General features: G+C 48.8%; 1 protein-coding gene and 1 long non-coding RNA gene across 11 annotated transcripts in view; one reads left to right on the top strand and one right to left on the bottom strand.

The window, feature by feature from the left end:
• CFAP20DC (CFAP20 domain containing) overlaps nt 1–19,731 on the top strand; it is a 291,242-nt gene that overhangs the window by 197,450 nt on the left and 74,061 nt on the right. For 8 of the 10 annotated variants that reach the window (XM_056804298.1, XM_007499981.3, XM_056804296.1 and 5 more), the window contains one exon: nt 7,057–7,440. The exons of the other annotated variants lie outside the window; for them this stretch is intronic. In XM_056804298.1, the coding sequence (XP_056660276.1) occupies nt 7,057–7,440 (384 nt within the window). The remainder of the gene's footprint in view (nt 1–7,056; nt 7,441–19,731) is intronic. 10 annotated transcript variants of the gene reach the window in all.
• Nucleotides 1–19,731, bottom strand: part of LOC130455398 (uncharacterized) — a 41,948-nt gene that overhangs the window by 9,546 nt on the left and 12,671 nt on the right. The gene's annotated exons all lie outside the window — the stretch shown is intronic.

The following is a 19,731-nucleotide window of genomic DNA, read 5'->3' as shown; positions in this document are numbered from 1 at the left end:
AATGAGCCTTTCCCAAAAATTGTAGCCGTCTTATCAAAAACGTGGCTGATTAGAATAGCCGTGCCAAACTCCACATCTTGTAGCACAGAAGAAGGAGTCTGGGCTTGGAGTTAGGAAGGCCTGAATTGAAAATCCACCTCAGACACTTACTAGCTGTAAGGCCTTGGTCAATTCACTTAGCCTCTGTTTGCTACAGCTTCCTCATCTGTAAAATGGGAATTATAATAGCGCCTCCCTCCCAAGGTTGTTGTGAGGATGAATAAGGTAGTCCTTGTAAAGCGCTTCGCCCGGTGCCCGGCATCCACGTGATACTAAATAAAAGCTTCCCTCTCTTTACTACTCTTGGGCATCTGATACCGCTTGCGAGCCATCCAGGCCCGCCTCTCTGGTGCAGCTCGCATTGGGCCTTCCCATCTGTACAGCTTGGGAGGCTCCTCCACCGTGCTTGCAGCCTGCCTTGCCTTCTCCTCATATTACAGAGAGGCCTGGCGAGCCCATGGGCTGCCCGGCTGTCCGGCTCGCTCCCGCGGCGTGGCCGCCCCACTCTTCTCTCTGAAGACATCTTGTCCCCCGTTTGTCTTGCATCCATCTTCCTGGCGCCCCGCCGAGTCCATGAGAAGTGACCGCGAAGCATCGCCGTCAGCTTTGTTGTGTTTAGATGGTGCTCTAAGGGTTGCAGAGTGCTTTACACGTGTGGTCTCATTGGATCCTCCGTGGCCCTGAGAGCGAGGCCTTATCAAAGTTACCCTCACTTTACAGATGAGGAAACTGAGGATCAGAGAGGTTTCTGTTGCTTACTGACTGAATGTCACACAGCTAAACAGTATGGTTAGCCCTCTGCCTGTGGCACCGTGTCAGCGAGCATCCTGTGTTTGCCTTTGGACGGCACATCTTAGAGAGGACCTTGAAAAGCCTGGGAGGTTGGTCGTCCGGGAATCGGACAAAGCCGGGGCGGGGCAGGTGATGCGGTCAAGCATTGACAGCCTTGGTCCACCTCCACATCTCCAGTGGTGGCCAGTGGCCCTTCTCAGCATCCCGTACAGCCTAGCTGTGTCACTGCCCTCCTCCTAGGTCACGGTTTGCCGTTGGCTCCCCTCTGCTAGGTACAAAGTGTAGGAAGAACGGAGACAGATCAGTGGTTTGAGAAAAGCTGCCTCTCCTGGTGGGGTACCCCACAAGGTTATTAAACAGTCCCCGGAGAGGCGTATGTTGTATAATAATCCTGACATACCAAGAAGGTTTTGTCTGGGAATGATAGTCGGTAGAAGCTGTATTCCGGTTTACATCAAAAATAGCTCCATAAAGCTCTGAAAGAGGCTCTGACTCTTCATTGGAAAGGAAGTGAGCAGGAGAATATCTGTGCAAGCGGCCCTACCCGCACAGCAGTAGGAGAAGAAGTGCAAGGGAGGAAGCCAGTGGTATTGACTTTGGCATGTCTAGCACACCGCCATGGGGTGTTGCCTCAAGACGGAGGGGAGCCCGTGATGCCGTCCAAAGACCCCGCTGTCCATGACAGAGAAGGCACAGCTGGTGTCGCTTTCTGTCCAGATCCTTCCCTTAGAAACGAAGCTCATGAAATTAGATGTGCTAGCGTATGTCTCACTGACCGTGGAACTCTGAAATTCCTGGAGTGTGCCAGGAGAGGCTCTCTAGCCCTGCTTGACCCAGAGCCAGCCATCGTCTCAGTTCTCTCCCTAGAAGCCAGGCAGTTTGGGCATTGTATACATAAAGATCTGTCTCCCTTGGATTCGGCATCCTCAGAGGGGACAGGGTTATTCTTATAAGAATCAGAGACCACCTATAGGAATTTTTTTCTGCGACTGCCCTGTCAAATGAGTTCTAAAGTTCTAGTGATGACAAGGGGACCCCAGTGATCCGAAGTCCTCAGAATGCCTACAGAGAATGTCCTTTCCCAAAAGCCCCTGAACGTTGATTTGCATGTAGTATATTGCACAGTTTTGTTGCCTAGTGACGGAAATTAAACAGGTCAAGGAAAGGGTCTCCCAGCTTAGCTCCATTCCTGATTGAGTTTTCAGACCACAGAAAGTGCTCAAGAGTGCTCAGCTCTGTGTGAGTGTTGGGTGCCTCATAGGGCCAGGTCTAAAAGCCTACCTTGAACTTAAGAAATCCCCTCTCCAAGTTTGTCTAATCCCACTGGGACAGACAGGACAAAGCAAAGTGGACTCTTCCATCTGTTGGAAAAACCAGTCACTCTAATGCAGGAGCTTCTCATCCCACACTTGGACTATTCCTGTAGCTGCTGATGGATCTGCCTCCTCACTCTAGACACGGAAGGGATTTCCCTAAAACCAAGGTCCAGTCTTGTTACCCTTTCCTCAGTAAACTCAGGGGCTCCCTATTGCCTCTAGGAGCAAATGCAAAATGACAGGTACTCTTTGATCCCCCAATACTGGCCCCCTGGCTATTCCATAAACGAGACCCTCCATCTCTCTGCTTTAGGCATTTTCTCTGGCTTTCCCTCAGGCCTGGAATGCTGTCCCTCTACTCTGACCACTGACCTGTTCCTGGCTTCCTTTAAGTCCCCACTAAAATCTCCCTTCTACAGAAAACCTTTCCCAACTCCTCTTCATTTCAGAGACCTCCTTAATTATCTCCTCTTTAACTTGTATGTACATTTTGTTTTGTACACATTTGTTTACATGTTGTCTCTGCCGTTGGGTTGTAAGCTCCTTGAGGGCATGAACTATCACATCCCCATCCTTTAACAGGGTACCTGATACAGGTTAGCCATGTCTGACTCTTCATAGCCTCATTTGGAGTTTTGGTGCATAGATAAGGAGGGGTTTGCCCCTTCCTTCTCCAGCTCATTTTCCAAAAGAGGAACAGAGTGCCTTGCCCAGGGTCTCACAGCTAGGAAGTGTCTAGAGGCCAGGAAGATGAGTCTTCCCAATTCCAGGCACAGTACACTATCCACTGTGCTACCTCACTGTCCCACGATTAAACATAGGAGATGTTTAATCAATGTTGATTGATTGATAGAAGATGGCTTCTAGTACTACCACAAAGAAGTGCTGGAGGATCATCTGCAGTGTGAGGGAGGAGGATTATAATTGTTGGTAACTGTGATGCTCCATCTTTAGAAAATCTAGTTCTTAGGAGCTAGACTTCATGGCCCTTCCTCAGCATAGCCAGATTTCTCCAGAGGGCTTTCCCAGTGACCCAAGAATCAGGGGCTTTATTGTGGTGTCACTGGAGCCAGGGCATTCCACATTTCTGCCACCAGCCCCCCAAATGTCACCTTGTTCTGCCAGAGCTGACATTGGAGGCTGGTGATGGGGTGAGGAAAGCCAAGAGTGATTCTGGCTTCTGGATGGAGTGCTTGTCGGGCTCATGGCTGGCACGGAGCCAGGGAGCTAGCTTGTCTCACCACCAAAGGGGAATATTCCGGAGAATTCTGGCTGGGAGACCAAGACACAGAGGAGTCAGTTTGATCCAGTAGATGGCTGGGACCCAAATAGATGGTGAAGAGAACCAAAGTGGCGATGGGATGAAGCCCTGTGATCGGGATGGGGTTCAAAGAATTCTGAAATCCTGAGGCCCCGGTATGTGCAAAGTGCAGCTCTAGGAGTGCAGAGATAAAGAGCAACAAGCCCCATCCTCAGGACGCTCTTAGTCCTGTGGGAACGAGATTCTTACTCCTAGCTCTAATTCAGTTCAAAATCGAGGTGAGCAGCAGAAAGGGCAGAGTAGTGCAAGTTCCCAGAAGGAAGGAAGGAATAAAGGAGGGATTACTTCTAGCTGCAAGAAGGAGTTTGGGGAGTGTGGATCAGAGAAGGTTTCATGAAGTCGGCAATGTCTGAACTCAACTTGGAAAAAGGAAGATAATTCATCCCAAGTATGAGATGTATGTTGGGTGTGCACCTCCAGAAAAGCAGGATGAGTTTAATGGTCCATCTTAGATGGAATATAAAATCCATGGAGGGAGCAATGCAAACAAATACCTTTTCATTTTACCTTACACTAAGTATACCTTCCATTGTCCCTCAAGCCAGGATTTCTCATGTCAATAGAAATTGACCTTACTTAAAGCCCATTTGATGGAACACTCTGAACTTTCCAAGGATATACAGTGAATGGTAGATATATTTGAACAAGGCTTATGAGGATTTTCACAAAGTCTGCATTATTTGCCTATTACAGATTTCACTTATGAAAGCAGACTTTTTATTCATCAATACAAAGGAGATGATGACAAATAAACTTGGTAATTTATTTCATTTTTTTAACAAAGTTAGATCCAAAGGGTACAAGAAGTTAGTGATAGATAAAAGAAAGACAAGACGGGATAGAAAGGAACATTAAAAAGTACTTATTTCCTATACTTATTCTTTAAAAGGCAAAAACTCCCCAAATCTCCATAGCAAAACTGTCCATATGCAAGACATTCAGAGGAAATGCAGATCCTAAGGCTTAAACATTTATTTACTGTTTCCTGGATAATGATACCCAACCCAATTTTCAAAATTTCAAAAAGATGTTTTAAAGTAATGTCTGTCTTTGCGTATTTACCTAATTGTTTATCATCCTGCTTCTCCAGGAAAACTGTTGTCTTTATTACATATAAGTAAGTTTTTTTAAATTTAATTTTTCCTCAATTGTATGTAAAAACAATTTTCAAATTCATTTAAAAATTTTTTGAGTCCCAAATTCTCTGCCCCCCCCCAAGTGAGAAGGCAAGCAGTTTGCTATGGATGATATTAATGCAGTCATACAGAACATTATTTCCATATTAAAGTAAAACAATAAAGAAAAAAGGGTTTTTTTTTAAAGTATACTATGATCTGCTTTCAAAATTAATCTTGATTTCTAAATGCATTGGAAAGACCTCCATGAACTGATGCAGAGTGAAAGGAGCAGAACCAGGAGAACATCATACACAGAGACTGATACGTTGTGGAACGATCAACTGTAATCGACTTTGCTACTAATAGCAATGCAATGATCCAGGACAATCCTGAGCAGATCATGAGAAAGAAGGCTAGCCACATCAAGAGAAAGAACTGTGGGAGTAGAAATGCAAAGGAAAAACATCATTTATCACTTGTTTATATGGCTATATGATTTGGGGTTTTGTTTTTTTTAAAGATTACTACAAAAAGAAATAATATGGAAGTATGTATCAAGTGATAATACATGTGTAACCCAGTGGAATTGCTTGTCAGCTCTGGGAGGGGGAGGGAAAAGGGGAGAAAGAGAAAATAAATTATGTAACCATGGAAAAATATTTTAAATTTAAAAAAAAAGAATCAGTCCTTTCTCTGCAAACATACCATTTTTCATCATGTGTCCTTTAAAATTGTCTTGGATTATTGTATTGATCAGAGTAGCTAAGTCGTTCACACTTGATCATTGTACAGTATTGCCGTTATTGTGCACAGTGTTCTCCTGGTTATGTTCATTCCACTTTGTATCCATTCATCTAAATCTTCCCATCTAAATTTTCTGAAAATATCCTTTTTATCATTTCTTATATCCCAATAGTATTCCTTCACTTGTTCAGCCATTTCCCAGTTGATGGGCATCTCATTAATTTCTGGGGGTTTTGCCATCACAAAAAAAGCTGCTACAAATATATTTGTATATAAAAATCCTTTCCTTTTTCTTTGGGCCCTTTAGGATACGGAGCTTAGTAGTGGTATTGCTGGGTCAAAGTGTGTACACAGTTTTATAACCCCTTTGGTACACTAAATAATTATAATAAAATAGTTCCAAATTGCTCTTCAGAATGGTTGGATCATACATATCATAACCCACCAGCAGTGTATTGATGTTCCAATTTTTCCACATCCCCTCCAACATTGGTTATTTTCCTTTTCTGTCATATTAACTAATCTGCTAGATATGATGTGATACCTAAGAGTTGCTTTAATTTGCATTTCTCTAATCACAATTGATTTAGAGCATTTTTAAAATTTTATTTTTTAATTGGAAAGTTTTATTTAATTAATTTATAATATTTTTTCATGTTTGCATGATTCATCTTCTTTTCCTCCCCTCCTGCTCTCCCACCCCCTGTAGCCAATGCACAATTCCACTGGGTTTACTTGTATCATTGATCAAGACCTACTTCCATATTATTGAGAATTGCACTAGGGTGATCGTTTAGAGTCTACATACCCAGCAGCTCCCCATCAGCCCATGTGATCAAGCAGTTATTTTTCTTCTGTGTTTCCACTCCCACAGTTCTTTCTCTGGATGTGGAGAGCATCTTTCTCATAAGTCCCTCAGAATTGTCCTGGATTATTGCATTACTGCTAGTAGAGAAGTCCATCACCTTCGATTGTACTACAGTGTATCAGTACTTAGAGCATTTTTTAATGATTATAGATAGCTTTGATTTCTTCTTCTAAAAACTAATCATTCATATCCTTCGACCATTTATCAATTTGGGAATAATTTGCATTTTCACAAATTTGTCTCAGTTCCCTATGTATTTTAGAAATGAGGCTTTTATCAGAGAAACAAGGCTCTAAAACAATTTTTCGCCCACTGTCTATGGGAGAGCACCAGAAACCAACAATGTTTTAGTTGCCTCCAAGGCCTGCTTCTAGTTTTCCAGGGCATGGCCAGTGCTGCAACCACTACCCTAGGCTGCCCAACCACCACTCCGAGGAGACAAACCTTCCCTGCCAACTTCCTAAGTTATCTCTGGCAGGAAAATTATTTTGCCCCATCCTGTTGTTGGGGATGCTTCTCATTTCTAATTGAGATAAATATACTCATGGATGGCTGTTTGTTAAATGTTTGCAGTGTCACCCAGCGGTAGCAAATGTGGGATACGCTAAGAGGCTGTATACAGAGGTTATGTCCTCTGAGCACATCCCAGCACCCTTATTTTCACTCTTGTTCCTAGTTATTAAGTTCTTCCCTGTCGCTGATTGTTATTAAAAACTATCGTTTCTAAAGCCACCACATATGCTTTTCAGGACTTATAGAAATCACAAATTGTAACCTGTCTTAAGGGCTTATACATGATAACCTGTCCATCCCAAGTTTGTTCTCAAAATTGTTTTCACTTTTTTCCCCATATTTTAGGCTAACCAGAGTCTATTCACCCATGACACCCCAGGCCTTCCAGTTAGCCTCAGCACGTCAGGGTTATGTGAGTTCACAGTTTCCTCAGAGCTGCTGTTAGAGAGGATGAGGAGGAAGGCTGGAAGCAGGACACATCAAGGATATGTAAAAAGTGCTTGTGTGGGGACAGCAGCCGCTGAGACCTGGAGCAATGTTCAGAAGGACCTAGAGCCTACTCTGTGCCTCTCTCCCACTCTAAGAAGGCCTGATTTGTTGAAGGAAACTCCCAGCAGCAGCACCAAGCTCAAAGACCTTCCAGTCTGCCACCAACTAACAGCACCATTGAACGAAACCTCCCTCAAAGAAATCCCAGTGGAAAATGCAGGACCGATCACTGACACACCTGTAAGTGAGTTCACTTTGGTTTACCTCTGCCAGTGTTACTTCCCCACCCTTTTCATAGGCCTCTTGTCCATCACTAGGAGAATCACCTGTTCCTTTGCATTTTAGTGCAGCGACACCACCATTGTAACAGTTCAGAAATTAAGGTAGATTGAGGCACAATGTTCTAAGCATGATCAATTTATTAGTAAAGCATGACCGTAAAGCATGACTTTATCAATAAATAGGATATCAGTTTACTCAGCAAAGCTAAAGCCCTGAGGTGGGGAATGTCTCCCTAATTCTAGTGTTTAGGGATACACAGAACAAAGAACAAGACTTTACAAGCAGGGAACAATCCACCATTGACTAGAAGCTGAGAATGAGGGGCCAGCAACGACCCTTTCCTTTCCCTCCTGTGCCCAAGAAATGCTCGTTGTCTGAGTCTACCTGTGAGGTTAGAGACTTGGATAGCAAGCCCAGACGTCCTTGAAGGGTGATAGACTTCCTTGACTCAAGAATACAATAGTGATGACAAGAGAAGTGTATTTTCCAACTCACCTCATTACTGGCCAGTCAAATGTCTAAACTAAGTTCAGAGACAGAATCATGACTTAGGCAGTTACAGGACAAAATCAATTAACTATAGGTAGGACCAATTGAAAAGGAGAGAGAGCCTAATTATTTCAGCATTAAAAAGTAGATTTCATATCCCGTTAATAGAAATCCTTGGGTTTTATTAAGCCAGCTCATTTTATCATGTAAGATTCTCCCCAGTGGCAGTGCTTGCTGCCCGTGAGTTCTAAATACAGACCTTCTAGTTAGCTGAAAACCTGCAAAGTGAAAGTGATAGACTTTCAATAACAATCTGCATTAAAGCCATAAAAACATTATTAGTTGGGGTCTTTGATGGTCTCTTTACAGCATTCCAGAAAGAAAAAAAAAAGAAAGAAATGAACCACATGATTGAAGGCTCTCCGGAAGCCTGTGTCACAGCCTGAATCCTAAGGCTCATGTGGCAGCTCTGGGTATGCCCATCACATTGATTTTTCCCTCATGTTTGCTGGTTTTTTCTTCTATTCCCCCAATAGCTGCACATAGTAAATTGTGAACAAATGGAGCTGTTTCAAACATGACATTCAAACTCTTTTTTAAGATAAATTTTTCTCCAGAAGTCATAGCCTATGTGTTCTGAGCTGTCACAGTGTAAAATTCCATTTTGAAATATCCTAGGCAGCCTGTTGGAGACTACCATGCTCAGCCCAAAGGATGCTGAGTGGACTCCCATGGAGACTCCCCTCTCTGTCTGTCTGTCTGTCTCTCCCTCTCTCTGTCTCTGTTTCTTTCCCTCTCCTTCTCTCCCTCCCTTTATCTTCCTCTCTCTCTCTCTCTCTTTCTCCCTCTCTCCCTCTTTCTCTCTGTCATTCTCTCTCTCTGTCTGTCTCCCTCTCCCTCTCTCTGTCTGTCTCTCCCTCTCTCTGTCTCTCTGTCTCTCTCTGTCTCTCTTTCTCCCTCTCTCCCTCTTTCTCTCTGTCATTCTCTCTGTCTCTCTCTGTGTCTCTCTCCCTCTGTCTCTCTCTCTCTCTCTCTCTCTCTCTCTCTCTCCCTCTCTCTCTCTCTCTCTCTCTCTCTGTCTCTCTCTGTCTCTCTGTCTCTCTCTGTCTCTCTCTGTCTCTCTCTCTGTCTCTGTCGCTCTCTCTGTCTCTGTCTCTCTCTCTCTCTCTCTCTCTGTCTCTCTCTCTCTCTCTCTCTCTGTCTCTCTCTGTCTCTCTGTCTCTCTCTGTCTCTCTCTGTCTCTGTCTCTCTCTATCTCTGTCTCTCTCTCTTTCTCCCTCTCCTCTCTCCCTCTTTCTCTCTGTCACTCTCTCTGTCTCTCTGTCTTTGTCTCTCTCTCTCTGTCTCTCTCTGTCTCCCTCTATGTCTCTCTCTCTCTCTCTGTCTCTCTCTCTCTCTGTCTCTCTCTGTCTCTCTTTCTCCCTCTCTCCCTCTTTCTCTCTGTCATTCTCTCTGTCTCTCTCTGTGTCTCTCTCCCTCTGTCTCTCTCTCTCTCTCTCTCTCTCTCTCCCTCTCTCTCTCTCTCTCTCTCTCTCTGTCTCTCTCTGTCTCTCTGTCTCTCTCTGTCTCTCTCTGTCTCTCTCTCTGTCTCTGTCGCTCTCTCTGTCTCTGTCTCTCTCTCTCTCTCTCTCTGTCTCTCTGTCTCTGTCTCTCTCTCTCTCTCTCTCTCTCTCTCTCTCTCTCTCTCTCTCTGTCTCTCTGTCTCTGTCTCTCTCTCTCTCTCTCTCTCTCTCTGTCTCTCTCTCTCTCTGTCTCTCTCTCTCTCTCTCTCTCTCTCTCTCTCTCTCTCATAAGTAAATAGATTACTCAGTGGTTGTAGGTTAGGTGGCTTCTTTGTCTGGTTTTTCAGGTGGTAGCATCGTTTAGTGCAAGAGTGGACTCGAGTCAGTCGATGTAGGAATCCCCTCCTTGACACAAGCCTTGTGGCAGTTGACATGTTGCCCAGTTTCCTAATTCATGAAATGGGAAGGACAGCCCTGGTCCTCCCTCTCTGGCCTGGCACTGTAGAAAGGATGTCGTTGGGACTTTTATTCGTTGAATCTTCTCTGGGCAGACACGGATGACTGTCATTCGAGGCGGCGTCACTCCACGCCGGGCCCTCAGAACCTGCCTCCTGCCCCAGCTGGCCTCCCCTGCTCAGAGGATCTCTCCTGCCCGATGCTGCCCTCAGTTCAGCCCAGGAGCCTCTGCCCTCACTAAGTCCCCTCCTGTTATCTCGATCCTAAGAATGGTTAACATTTCTCCTAGTACCGGGTATAGCACAACCCTTAAGGTCTGTCTTAGTCTCTGTTCTGAGACACAAGGGCCAGGGTAGGCCGTGGGGGTAAGTGACTTGCCCAGGGTCACTCAGCTAGGAAGGGTGCGAGGCCTTTCCTTCTCACTGCAGGCCTGGTGCTCTTCCCCCGGGGCCACCTCACTGCCCTTGATCACCAGTACCAGGCTTGAGGTAGGGACAATGATCATTCTGTTGGACAGATGAGAACACTGAGGCAGACACACGTGAAACAAGCGCCTGAGGTTCTCTGCGCCCAGGCCTGGTGCTCCCCACCGAGCGACCCCCCGCTCGGCCCTGGCTTTACTTCTTGACCGCAGCTCGCCAGGAAGGCGGCCCGAGGCGCTGGAGCGGCCGGCACCGGCGCTCCTCTCACGTCCGGACAAGGCCCGGCCGGGGGTCTGCCACAGGGGCCAGCACGCCACGCTGGGGGGGAAGCCTCCCCGCAGGGCTTTGGAATGCCCAGGAGCCCTGCGTCCCAGCGCGGCTTCCAGGGCTTAATGACCGCTGGGAAACCACCGGCAAGCTTCCTTTTCCACCCAGAGCTAAGAACTGTGGCCATGCGCCAAGGCTGCCGGGGGCTCCGTCCCCCCGGAGGTAGCCCCCCAACCCACCGGCCTGCCCGAGACGGGCCCCTGCAGAACAGGTGAGCGCCCCAGCATTCCCCGGGCCCAGTGCTCTTCCTCCGGGATCTCTGCAGAGACAAATGACGTTTCAAAAGGCCGGACTGGGCTAGGAGATGCTCTCACTGCGGTGTCCAAGGGCAGGCCGAGCCTCCTGGCCATGGAGGCTCCTGCCACAGTCCCGCCGCCCACCCGGGGCTGAGAGCCCGGATGGCCCCCCCCAAGAACACCGGCCGCTGAGCGCGGTCACGGGAGGCCGAGCCGCGGCCTGTCCGGAGAGGGCCCGAGAGCTCCCCGCAGACGGCGGTCCTGAAGAGGCGCGCAGGGCTTCGTCACTGCCGCTGGGGGGATTTGTGAACCGGCTTGTCGTCACGCAGACGGCTGCCCTTTCGGGGGATGGCGCCATGGCCGTGTGTTCGGCGTGGCGGCTCCTTCTTTTCCTCAGGCGTCCGTGACTGTATTGCGGCTTTTCCCCACCGTAACTTCCGGACACCCCTTCCACCGCCATGTCCCGACGGGGCCGCCCTCCCAGAGTTGAGCGGCGCCTGGCCGGGGGCCGGCGGGGCCGCGCCACGCAGCGACCCTTCGGGCGTGTGCAGAGCCGTTTCAGCATTTCCCACCCCTGCAAAAAGGGCTGGAGAAGGGGAGAAGGAAGGCTGTCGTGGGCTTGGGACTTTTCCCAGGAGAGGCTTTCTGAAGGGTCATTGCGGGGAAGGAGTCGGGTCCGTCCCGTGCTCCGCCTCTGAATTTCCTTTCTCTCCTCCTGGCACTGGAAGATCCCATCCCAGTGAGCCCAGAGAGACAAGGTGCGGCCAAATGAGTGGGAAGGCAGAAATCCGCGACAGCAAGCCCGGCTTGAGATTAGAAAAGCTCCTCGGTTGGCTCTTGAACACAGACCCCGGGGCTTTGCCTGTGTCTTCGGCCCTTGGCTCCTCTTCTTTCCCGTTTGAGCCTCTGAGCAGCCTATTTTGGAGGGAGTCTGTGGGGCACTGTGGGCTCTCACGCTTCTCTGCCCTTTGGAGGCTTGAAGGGCGGAAAGGGCCAGCCTTTGGTAAGTGGAATAGCTGAGACTCGAACCCAGATCCCAGCTCAGTAACAAGCAATCCTCACCGCCTGCTTTGCTCAGTCAGCCAGCCTCCGGGGTCACTTCCTCTGGCTCAGGCCCGCACGCTGCCCCTGGTTTGAGGTGGTCTCCATCGTCACAGCTTCAGGGCTGGAGGATCTCGGCTTTCGTCTCGGTGTGCCCCATCCCTCTGTCTCTGCTCAGTTGCTTTCTGTGGGTGCTGCGCTTGTTGAGGACGCAGACCATTGGGTTGTCCTGGCCTTACGCTCCTGCCGTCCGGCCAAGTGGCCTGTCCACAGAGAACACTCAGCTGCCCCCACGGCTGCCTTTAAGCTCTTCCTCAGCTTCCCCATCCGTCGTCCGCATTCTAAGCAGAAGCCGCACGTCACCCAACAGTTTACCTTTTGGGGGGTGCTGGTGGGCTCTGTGTTCCCTGGGGGACCTACCCGGCCTGGTCCAGAGGTTGTCAGTGTGGGGTCCCAGGAAGCCCACAGGCCCTTTCAGGGGTTCTGTGAAGTCAAAATTATTCTTAGAACTCCGAGAATTTCTTTTTGCATTCGTTTGTTCATTACTGTGGCTTCAGATTCTTTATTGCAACCACTTTTCAGAAACTAGCATTTGTCAAGCTCTGGCCACTCTTCATTTTTTAATGGAAAATATAGCTATTTCTCACGTATAAAATGCTATTATTTTAACATAGAGTAGGTTTATTATTGGTATTGTAAATAAATTAACAAATAAATATTTTAAAATTTTATGTTTTATAATACAGTAAATATTAATAGATATAATTAATAATGGATACAACCAAAAGATAATAGGCATAACAAAAGCTCTTTGGGTTCCTTGGCAGCTTTTAAGAATGTCAGGGGCCGCAGAAACTCCAAATTTTGAGCACTCTTGTCATTAGTTCTATTTATGGTTCTGGATATTCTCATGGTTGGACCAAGTTGTTTATATTAAATTAGACATGATTACGCCTTGGTAATTATAATTGAGTTTAAAACATCCAAGTTGTTTGGCTTTGGAAAAGACGTCTTTGCTGTATCTGCCAGTCGGCGTGTTTATCCGCCTCTGTTGGAGCGGGCCCTGAGCGCGGTGTGGGTTTGCCCAGGCAGAGGATGGGACAATAATTACGCCCAAAGCGCCAGCCTGCGAATGGCAGAGAGAGCAAAGGCGGGCCAAAGTCTACGGAGCGCACACATGAAGCTGCGACGCGTCAAAATGCCCAAAGTGGGGAAAGAGACGTCCTTTATTGAGGGCGGGGGGGGGGGGGGAGCCGTCCCGGGGCCCTCGGTGGGCCTCGCCCAGCCTCGCCCTTCCCGCCGCCACCAGCTTTTCTAGGAGCGGCATAGCTTGAAGAGCGGGTTCGGTTCCAGGCCCCAGCGGTGCCATGATGCCTGCCGTGACGCTTCCCCGTGCGGGTGGCCTGTTTATGCCCCGAAGTCTGTTCGATGGGCGACCGCGTAAGGCCAAGAGAGTAGTCGAGGCCTTCGAGTACAAACGCGTCATCGGTGCGCCCTGAATCGGAGCCTTCTGACGTCGTCTCGCACTTTGGCCCTGGAAGGTCTTGCCCGACGTTGGCCCGTCGGACGCGACGGCTGCAGCAGAGGGAGTTTGCTCTGTCGCAGGGGACGCCGTTGGGGCGCTTGTTACCCCCGAGCAGCAGAGCTGCTTCCAGAGTGGAGTCCGGCCTCTCCAGGCTGCCTCCGATTGGCCAGCTCAGTGCACGCGAAGCACGAATGCTCTTCCGCCTCCTTGTGGCCCAGGGACAGGGAAGCCTGGCATGAGAGAAGGAAGGAGGGGGGAGCGGACCAGGAGCGCCCCCCCCCCCGATCGCTGAGGTTCTCTGTCATATGGGCGCAGTCTGCTGTACCCCCAAACAGTTACAGTCACCCAGCACGGGCCGCCGTGGAAGAGGAAGAAGAGGAAGCATGAAAAAGTCTGGGGAAAAGGGGGCCGGGAGGCTGTCCGTCCAGTGAAGCCCCATGAAACACGGGCCGTGTCCCTGGAGGCAGGCTGTGTGGGGCTGCCTTTTCGCAGGGCCCTCTCTCTGCCCCGGGAGCTCTGGGAGGGCAGGGGCTGTTTGGGGCCTTTCCTGGGCTCCCCGGGGCCCAGCACAGTGCCTGACGCGCGGAAGCCCTTAATGAGTAAGTGGTCATCAGACGGGATGGGCTCGGGGTGGATCTGGAGGCAAAGGCCGTCGCCGGGTGACCCCGTCATGCTCGGTGAAGAGACTCGCCTGGCGTCAGTCTACATGCTGAAAGGGCAAACGCTCCCAGCAGTCCATCCTCTCGAGAAGGCCGTGGAGCGGCCAGAGCCTGCCGTGCTGACCCGGCCTCCTTCCGGGCCTCGCTTGTATGTGGGCGCCAAACGACAGGCTGGGCCTTCTAGGAGAGGCTGGCCGAAGGCCGGCTTAGGGCTCGGGCCTTGGGTGGCAGACGGTGGAGAATCCTGGGGAGATTGTGGAGGGGAAGTGGCAGGAGGGCAGCGAGAGCGTGAAGGGCTCTGGGTCACGGCCCGTAAAGCTGTGGACGGCTGCGCGCACACACACACTCACACACACTCACACACATATACACACACTTGCGCACACACACTCACACACATATCACACTCACACATGCGCGCACACTCGCACACATATCACACTCACACACGTGTGCGCACACTTGCACACATACACACACTTGCGCACACATACTCACGCGCACACACACACACACACACACATACACATACTCGCGCACACACACTCTCGCACGGTTTTCCCAGGAAGTAATAATGGACCTTATCACGGAAGGTGCAGGCTCGCAGAGACACTTTGATCATCTGTCTTTTCTTCTGATGCCTTGATTGTCTGATTTATTTCCGGCTTGCTTATCTTACTGTATTTGCTAGGCAATGACTATTTGCAAAGCACCCTAAAATCCGTGACTCAGAAAGATGTTGTCTTGGGGTCAAATTAGAAACCATTTACAAGCTGCTATTTATCCGCCAGCAGAGTAACTGATTGTGCCCCCTGTTCCCTGGGGACAGCCTGGAAAAAGACCGCCTTCGTTTGTCACCTCTGACCTCACTGGCCGTAGAACCGGGCTGTGCTCCAGTTTCCTCATCTGTGAAATGGGTTTACCAGCGCCCAGGGTGTGGGCACATGCTTTGGAGCCCTGAGGAGCTGTGGAGGGGTGAGCCGTGAAGCCCGGCCTGGGCAGGTCACGACACATGCCCTGCTCTCCTCCCACAGCCCGGCTAGCCCTGCCGTCTCCTCAGTGTCGTCATTTCTGCTGATGGTGCGGATGTCGGCCCGGGAAGGGCCTCCTCACCCTTTCCCAGAGAACCTCTGCTGAGGAACCACAGAACTTGCTGGAAACGTTCCTCCAGGTCAGCATTTCTCCGGCGTGTGAGTTCCAGGGCCCTGCTACACGCTTAGTTATTTGTCCGAGACCCCAAAGAGCTCGTATTTATGTGGTTGTAGCAAAGGACGTTTATTGCGTTGTTAGTTTTTAAGTCTTCATATAATTACAAGAAATGATGGATGCCCTTGAAAGGGTCTTGGGGACCACGAAGGTCCTAGAGCCACCCTTGAAAACAGCCTGGGATCCTTGACACGTGAGGTCCAGATTTTCACTGATCTCTCATCGAATAGCAGCATTTCCGTCCATTAAGAGTCATTTCTTTAGAACACGGGTCCTTGGCAGCCAGCCAGAGGGGACCGTGACAGCAGAGAGCAGAATCCCCTGTCCGGGGCAGCGCCTGGGCTCCCTCTTCTTCCAGGCGCCCATTTCCCCGAGATACCCCTTGTTTTGGGTCCAGTCATTAAGAGCAATCCAGACCCGGACAAGGCAGCCCCTGCCTATCGCCCCTCGGGGCCCCTGAACTTGGGGGCTTGAGGGCGTCCCCAGGATCATCGGTGCCTAAAAGGGGGGCTTTCATGCCCAGGAGCGGCTGGAGCTCCCTAAAAGCCCCGTCACTGTTCACGGGCGGTGCCTCTTCCCAGACACACACACACCCCCTCATCCTCACTGTCGCGCAGGAAGATCCTCCCTCCACGCGGGCGCTCCCTTCCCTCGGCCCCGGGGGTGGTCACCCCGCTGGCCGCCCTGTCTTCCTTTCTCATGCTCTGACTGACATGAAGTCTGGCCTGAAGAATTCCTCGGATTTCAGCAGGAAGGTCCCGAAGAACTGAAGATTATCGGACGGTCGTCCACTTTAACGTGAACATGAACGTGCGGATCAGTGATCCTGTGATGCTAAGGCCGGGCAACGAGCTTCACGACGAGCCTGGCGGGTTGTGCTCAGCTCATCGACGGGGCGCTACTTCTGCAAATGCCCCGGGATGCCGAGGCTCTCTGAGGGGCGCCACCCCGAGGCCTCTTCCCTCCCTTCCGGCTGATGAGGGCCGCCCTCGGCTTGCTCTCCCCTCTTAGCCCTTCCCTCCTCCCTGGCAGAGGGCCAGTTCCCACTTGTGGCCTGAATGACTTGGGGAATCGGAGGGTCCGGGTGGTCTTGGACGAGGCGTTCTGAGAAACAGGAGCCTTCGGGCGCTCCGTCACCGTGCGATCCCGGACCCTCCTCGAGCACACGGCGTCCCTCCTAGAGCCGAAGCTCCTGGAACGTGGCGACGTTGTAAAGGGGGTCAAACAGGGACGGCACGAAATGTCTCCGCGTGACCTATTTTAGAAATCTGGGGTGGAAACTCCCGAGGAGAGTCGAGTAAGGGCCGCGCTTCAGGCGGACGGGGTGCGCCTGACCCGGGGCGCGTCCTCAGCCCTTGCAGATGGCCTGCCTGTTCTTTAGTCAGCAAAAGTCTTAGCCAGCACGATAGCTTCATCTCCCGTGGGTTCTGCGGTGTTTAATCTCCTATTCTACGGGCTTAGAACTTGGGCTAAGAGGCAGAAGATACTCTCGATTGAATTGTGATTGCTTATTTGTTATCACCCTGAATCTCTCTGTGTAGCTACTATTTTGCTTTTTATTCTTATCATTAGTAGGTTTTATTCCCCAGTGAGCCAATCAGTAAATTACTTTGTAGGAGTAAATTGCTTATTTGTGTGAATTAAGGGAACTTTTTCAGAACCCCATTTGGTAAATGAAAAGTATTTTATTGAAAGTAATTTAGTACTCTGATAAGACTGATTTTATATTACTAGTGCTATTATGAACAAATTTGGGAGTTAAACAAGTTTGGTGGACATTAAGAAAGATAACAGAAGGCCTAAAATTGTTTGAAAATGGCAAGAGAAATTTGAAACTTGGGGTCAATGGCATCTATGTCTTTCTTCCTATTACATTTGTGTTTAGAAAACCTAGATTGCTCTCTATACATTTTAAAAAGTGTTGGAGGGGAACTCCTGGACCATGGAAGCAGTGAGATGGAGGTCTAAACGTTTTATTTTGATTCTCCCCACCTTTCCAACCTCTCCAAAACAGAAATGATGCATCAGAGATAAAGCAACTTAATGCATCTTCATAGTCTAGGATCCAAAAGAAAAACAAACAGCAACCCAAACCAGACTTGGATTTCGAACAAAATCTACCCCTGTTCCCACCCCTCAGTTCTTACTGCTGTAGAAATTTGCCCTGGCTGTGACAGGTAGCCAGCCTCCCCATAGCCCTTCAGGCACAAAAGCCTACCAGCGGTCTCGGCCCCAATGCACAAATACTGTCGTTTTGAACAGTCACTGCTGAGCCAGAAAACTAAGGAAAGGAGGGAACGAGACAGGTCACAGGATAGGACACGGGACACGGGGAGCTACACAGCACAGAATCCAGGTGGAGCTGGTTCTGGCCACCCAGCAATCATTTGGGCCAGGACCTAGAGTATGAACTTTGAGTTGCCCAGTGTGCCAGGAGGTGGAGATCCCAGTCCTCAAACCAGTCAGGAGAGAAAACCAGAAAATGAGTTCAAAGGGGGAACACAAGGGGGGAAAGGCCAAAATGAACAAAGATTTCAAGAAGAAAATTAAAGACCTTGAACATATGAATATGTATCAGTAGGGAAAAATGATAAAAACCGAAGGAAACAATGACTTTCAGATCTAGTAAAGGAGTTCAAGAATCTATGGATAAATACTGCAAAACAAAGGAAAATGATACAATGCTCGATAAGCACAGTACCCTGACGCATGCTGTTCCTTAGCGGTACAAAAGAGAAATGAGAATCGTGTCAGCAGAATTTATGACCTGGGCAATAAAAATTATGGGTACAGTAGAAAAACTGTAATTTGCAATTTAATCGCAAGCCTTACCAAAGGAAGAAAAGAGGAAAAAATAAGCTAAGAATGCAAATATACAGAAGTGAAAGACATTCTAGAACAAGAAAAGAAAAAACTAACATTAAAAAAAAAAACATGCTTATTATGCAAGCGGAATACACACATACTGGATGTAGAAAGAACCCCAAAGTCCCGAGTTCTCAAAAGAATATGACAGGACAAAACCTGGAGGAAGCAATGACGGAGAATTGCCCAGAACTTCTGAAGACAGAAAAAGAAATAGCAAATGAGAGAATCCACAGATTGCCCCTGGAAAACCACAAAGAAACAAGGCCACAAACTCCAAGCCACGGAGTGGCTTGGTTTTAGCTTCAGGTTCTGCAAGTGGTCAGGGGAAAGACCTGCAAATACAAATAACAGGAAATTTTCATAACATCAAACTAGTCTTCACCCACTAGAAAAGGGAATAGAACAAAGAGATCCGAAGAGCAGGGGCACTCAGAATGTTGCCCATGTGACCTGTCCTGCAAATCTAAAGTTAGCCATACGTGGAAAAAGATGGACGTTCACTAACGGGCATCAGAACCATTTTTAGAAGGACGTCCAGAACAGAAGTGGTCGCTTGCTTCCTAAATACCCCAGTCATCAGAAAAGCAGTACCCGGGGTCTCAGAAAGAGAGTGAGGGAGGAGAGGGGACAAAGATTGAAAAGAGGGAGGAAAAGGAAGAAGGCCTTACTTCATCCCTGATGAATGCATCTACAGACAGGACAGTTGGTCTGTGAAGGGTGATGGGGCCTTCCTCTAGTTGTGTCCTAGGAGATTTGGTGTTTGAAAAGTCCACTCTTCCTGGGAGCAACTGGTACTTGGGGCAGGAGAGAACATGGACCCAGGGAAGAGAGGGATGTTGAGGCAAATGGGTACCTGGCAGGGTAGTGGGTGTAGATAAATGGCAGGCTGCTCACCATAGATGAGGAAGGGGCTGCCTAGGGAGCGGGTCCTCTTCATCACTTGCAGTAATTGGCATTGGTCCAGGAGAGAGGCACAATTGAAAAGAGGAATCCCTGGGGCATTCTCTACAAAGTGTCTATAGCTGCCTACCAGGGAGAGCGTAGAATAAATGCCTTGGAAGCTTTGATTGCATGAGGAATACAGAGAAAAGAGAGATCAGGCAGTTATAGGGGATATGAATCAGAGGATGAGAGTCTAGAGCAAACAGACTGGCAGAAATGACTTGCCCAAGATCACAGATATAGTTAATTGGTGGCAGAGCTGGAATTTGGACGCGTGACTTCTAACTCTACATCTTGTGAACCTTAAAAATTCTCAGACTACTTCATAAGGTTAGGATTGTAAACCTTAAAAAATTTCCAGACCCTACTTCATAAGGTTGGGTTAAGACCATTCCCCATTTGGGCAGTGAAGGTACTTAATCAGGAATGTGAGAACTCTACTCCACCATACTTAAGCATGCCTTAGGGGAAGATAAAGTTGTAAACTCTTTACTGAACAATGAAAAGTACTTAAACCCATACTTATAGTAAGACAAAAAGTTTTTAAGCTATGCCTATTTTAGGACTAATACAAAA

Source organism: Monodelphis domestica, chromosome 7 (genome assembly GCF_027887165.1).
Source record: "Monodelphis domestica isolate mMonDom1 chromosome 7, mMonDom1.pri, whole genome shotgun sequence".
NCBI classification, from domain to species: Eukaryota; Metazoa; Chordata; class Mammalia; order Didelphimorphia; family Didelphidae; genus Monodelphis; species Monodelphis domestica.
Note: the sequence above shows the minus strand (reverse complement) of the source record. Positions and strands in the feature narration are given on the sequence as shown.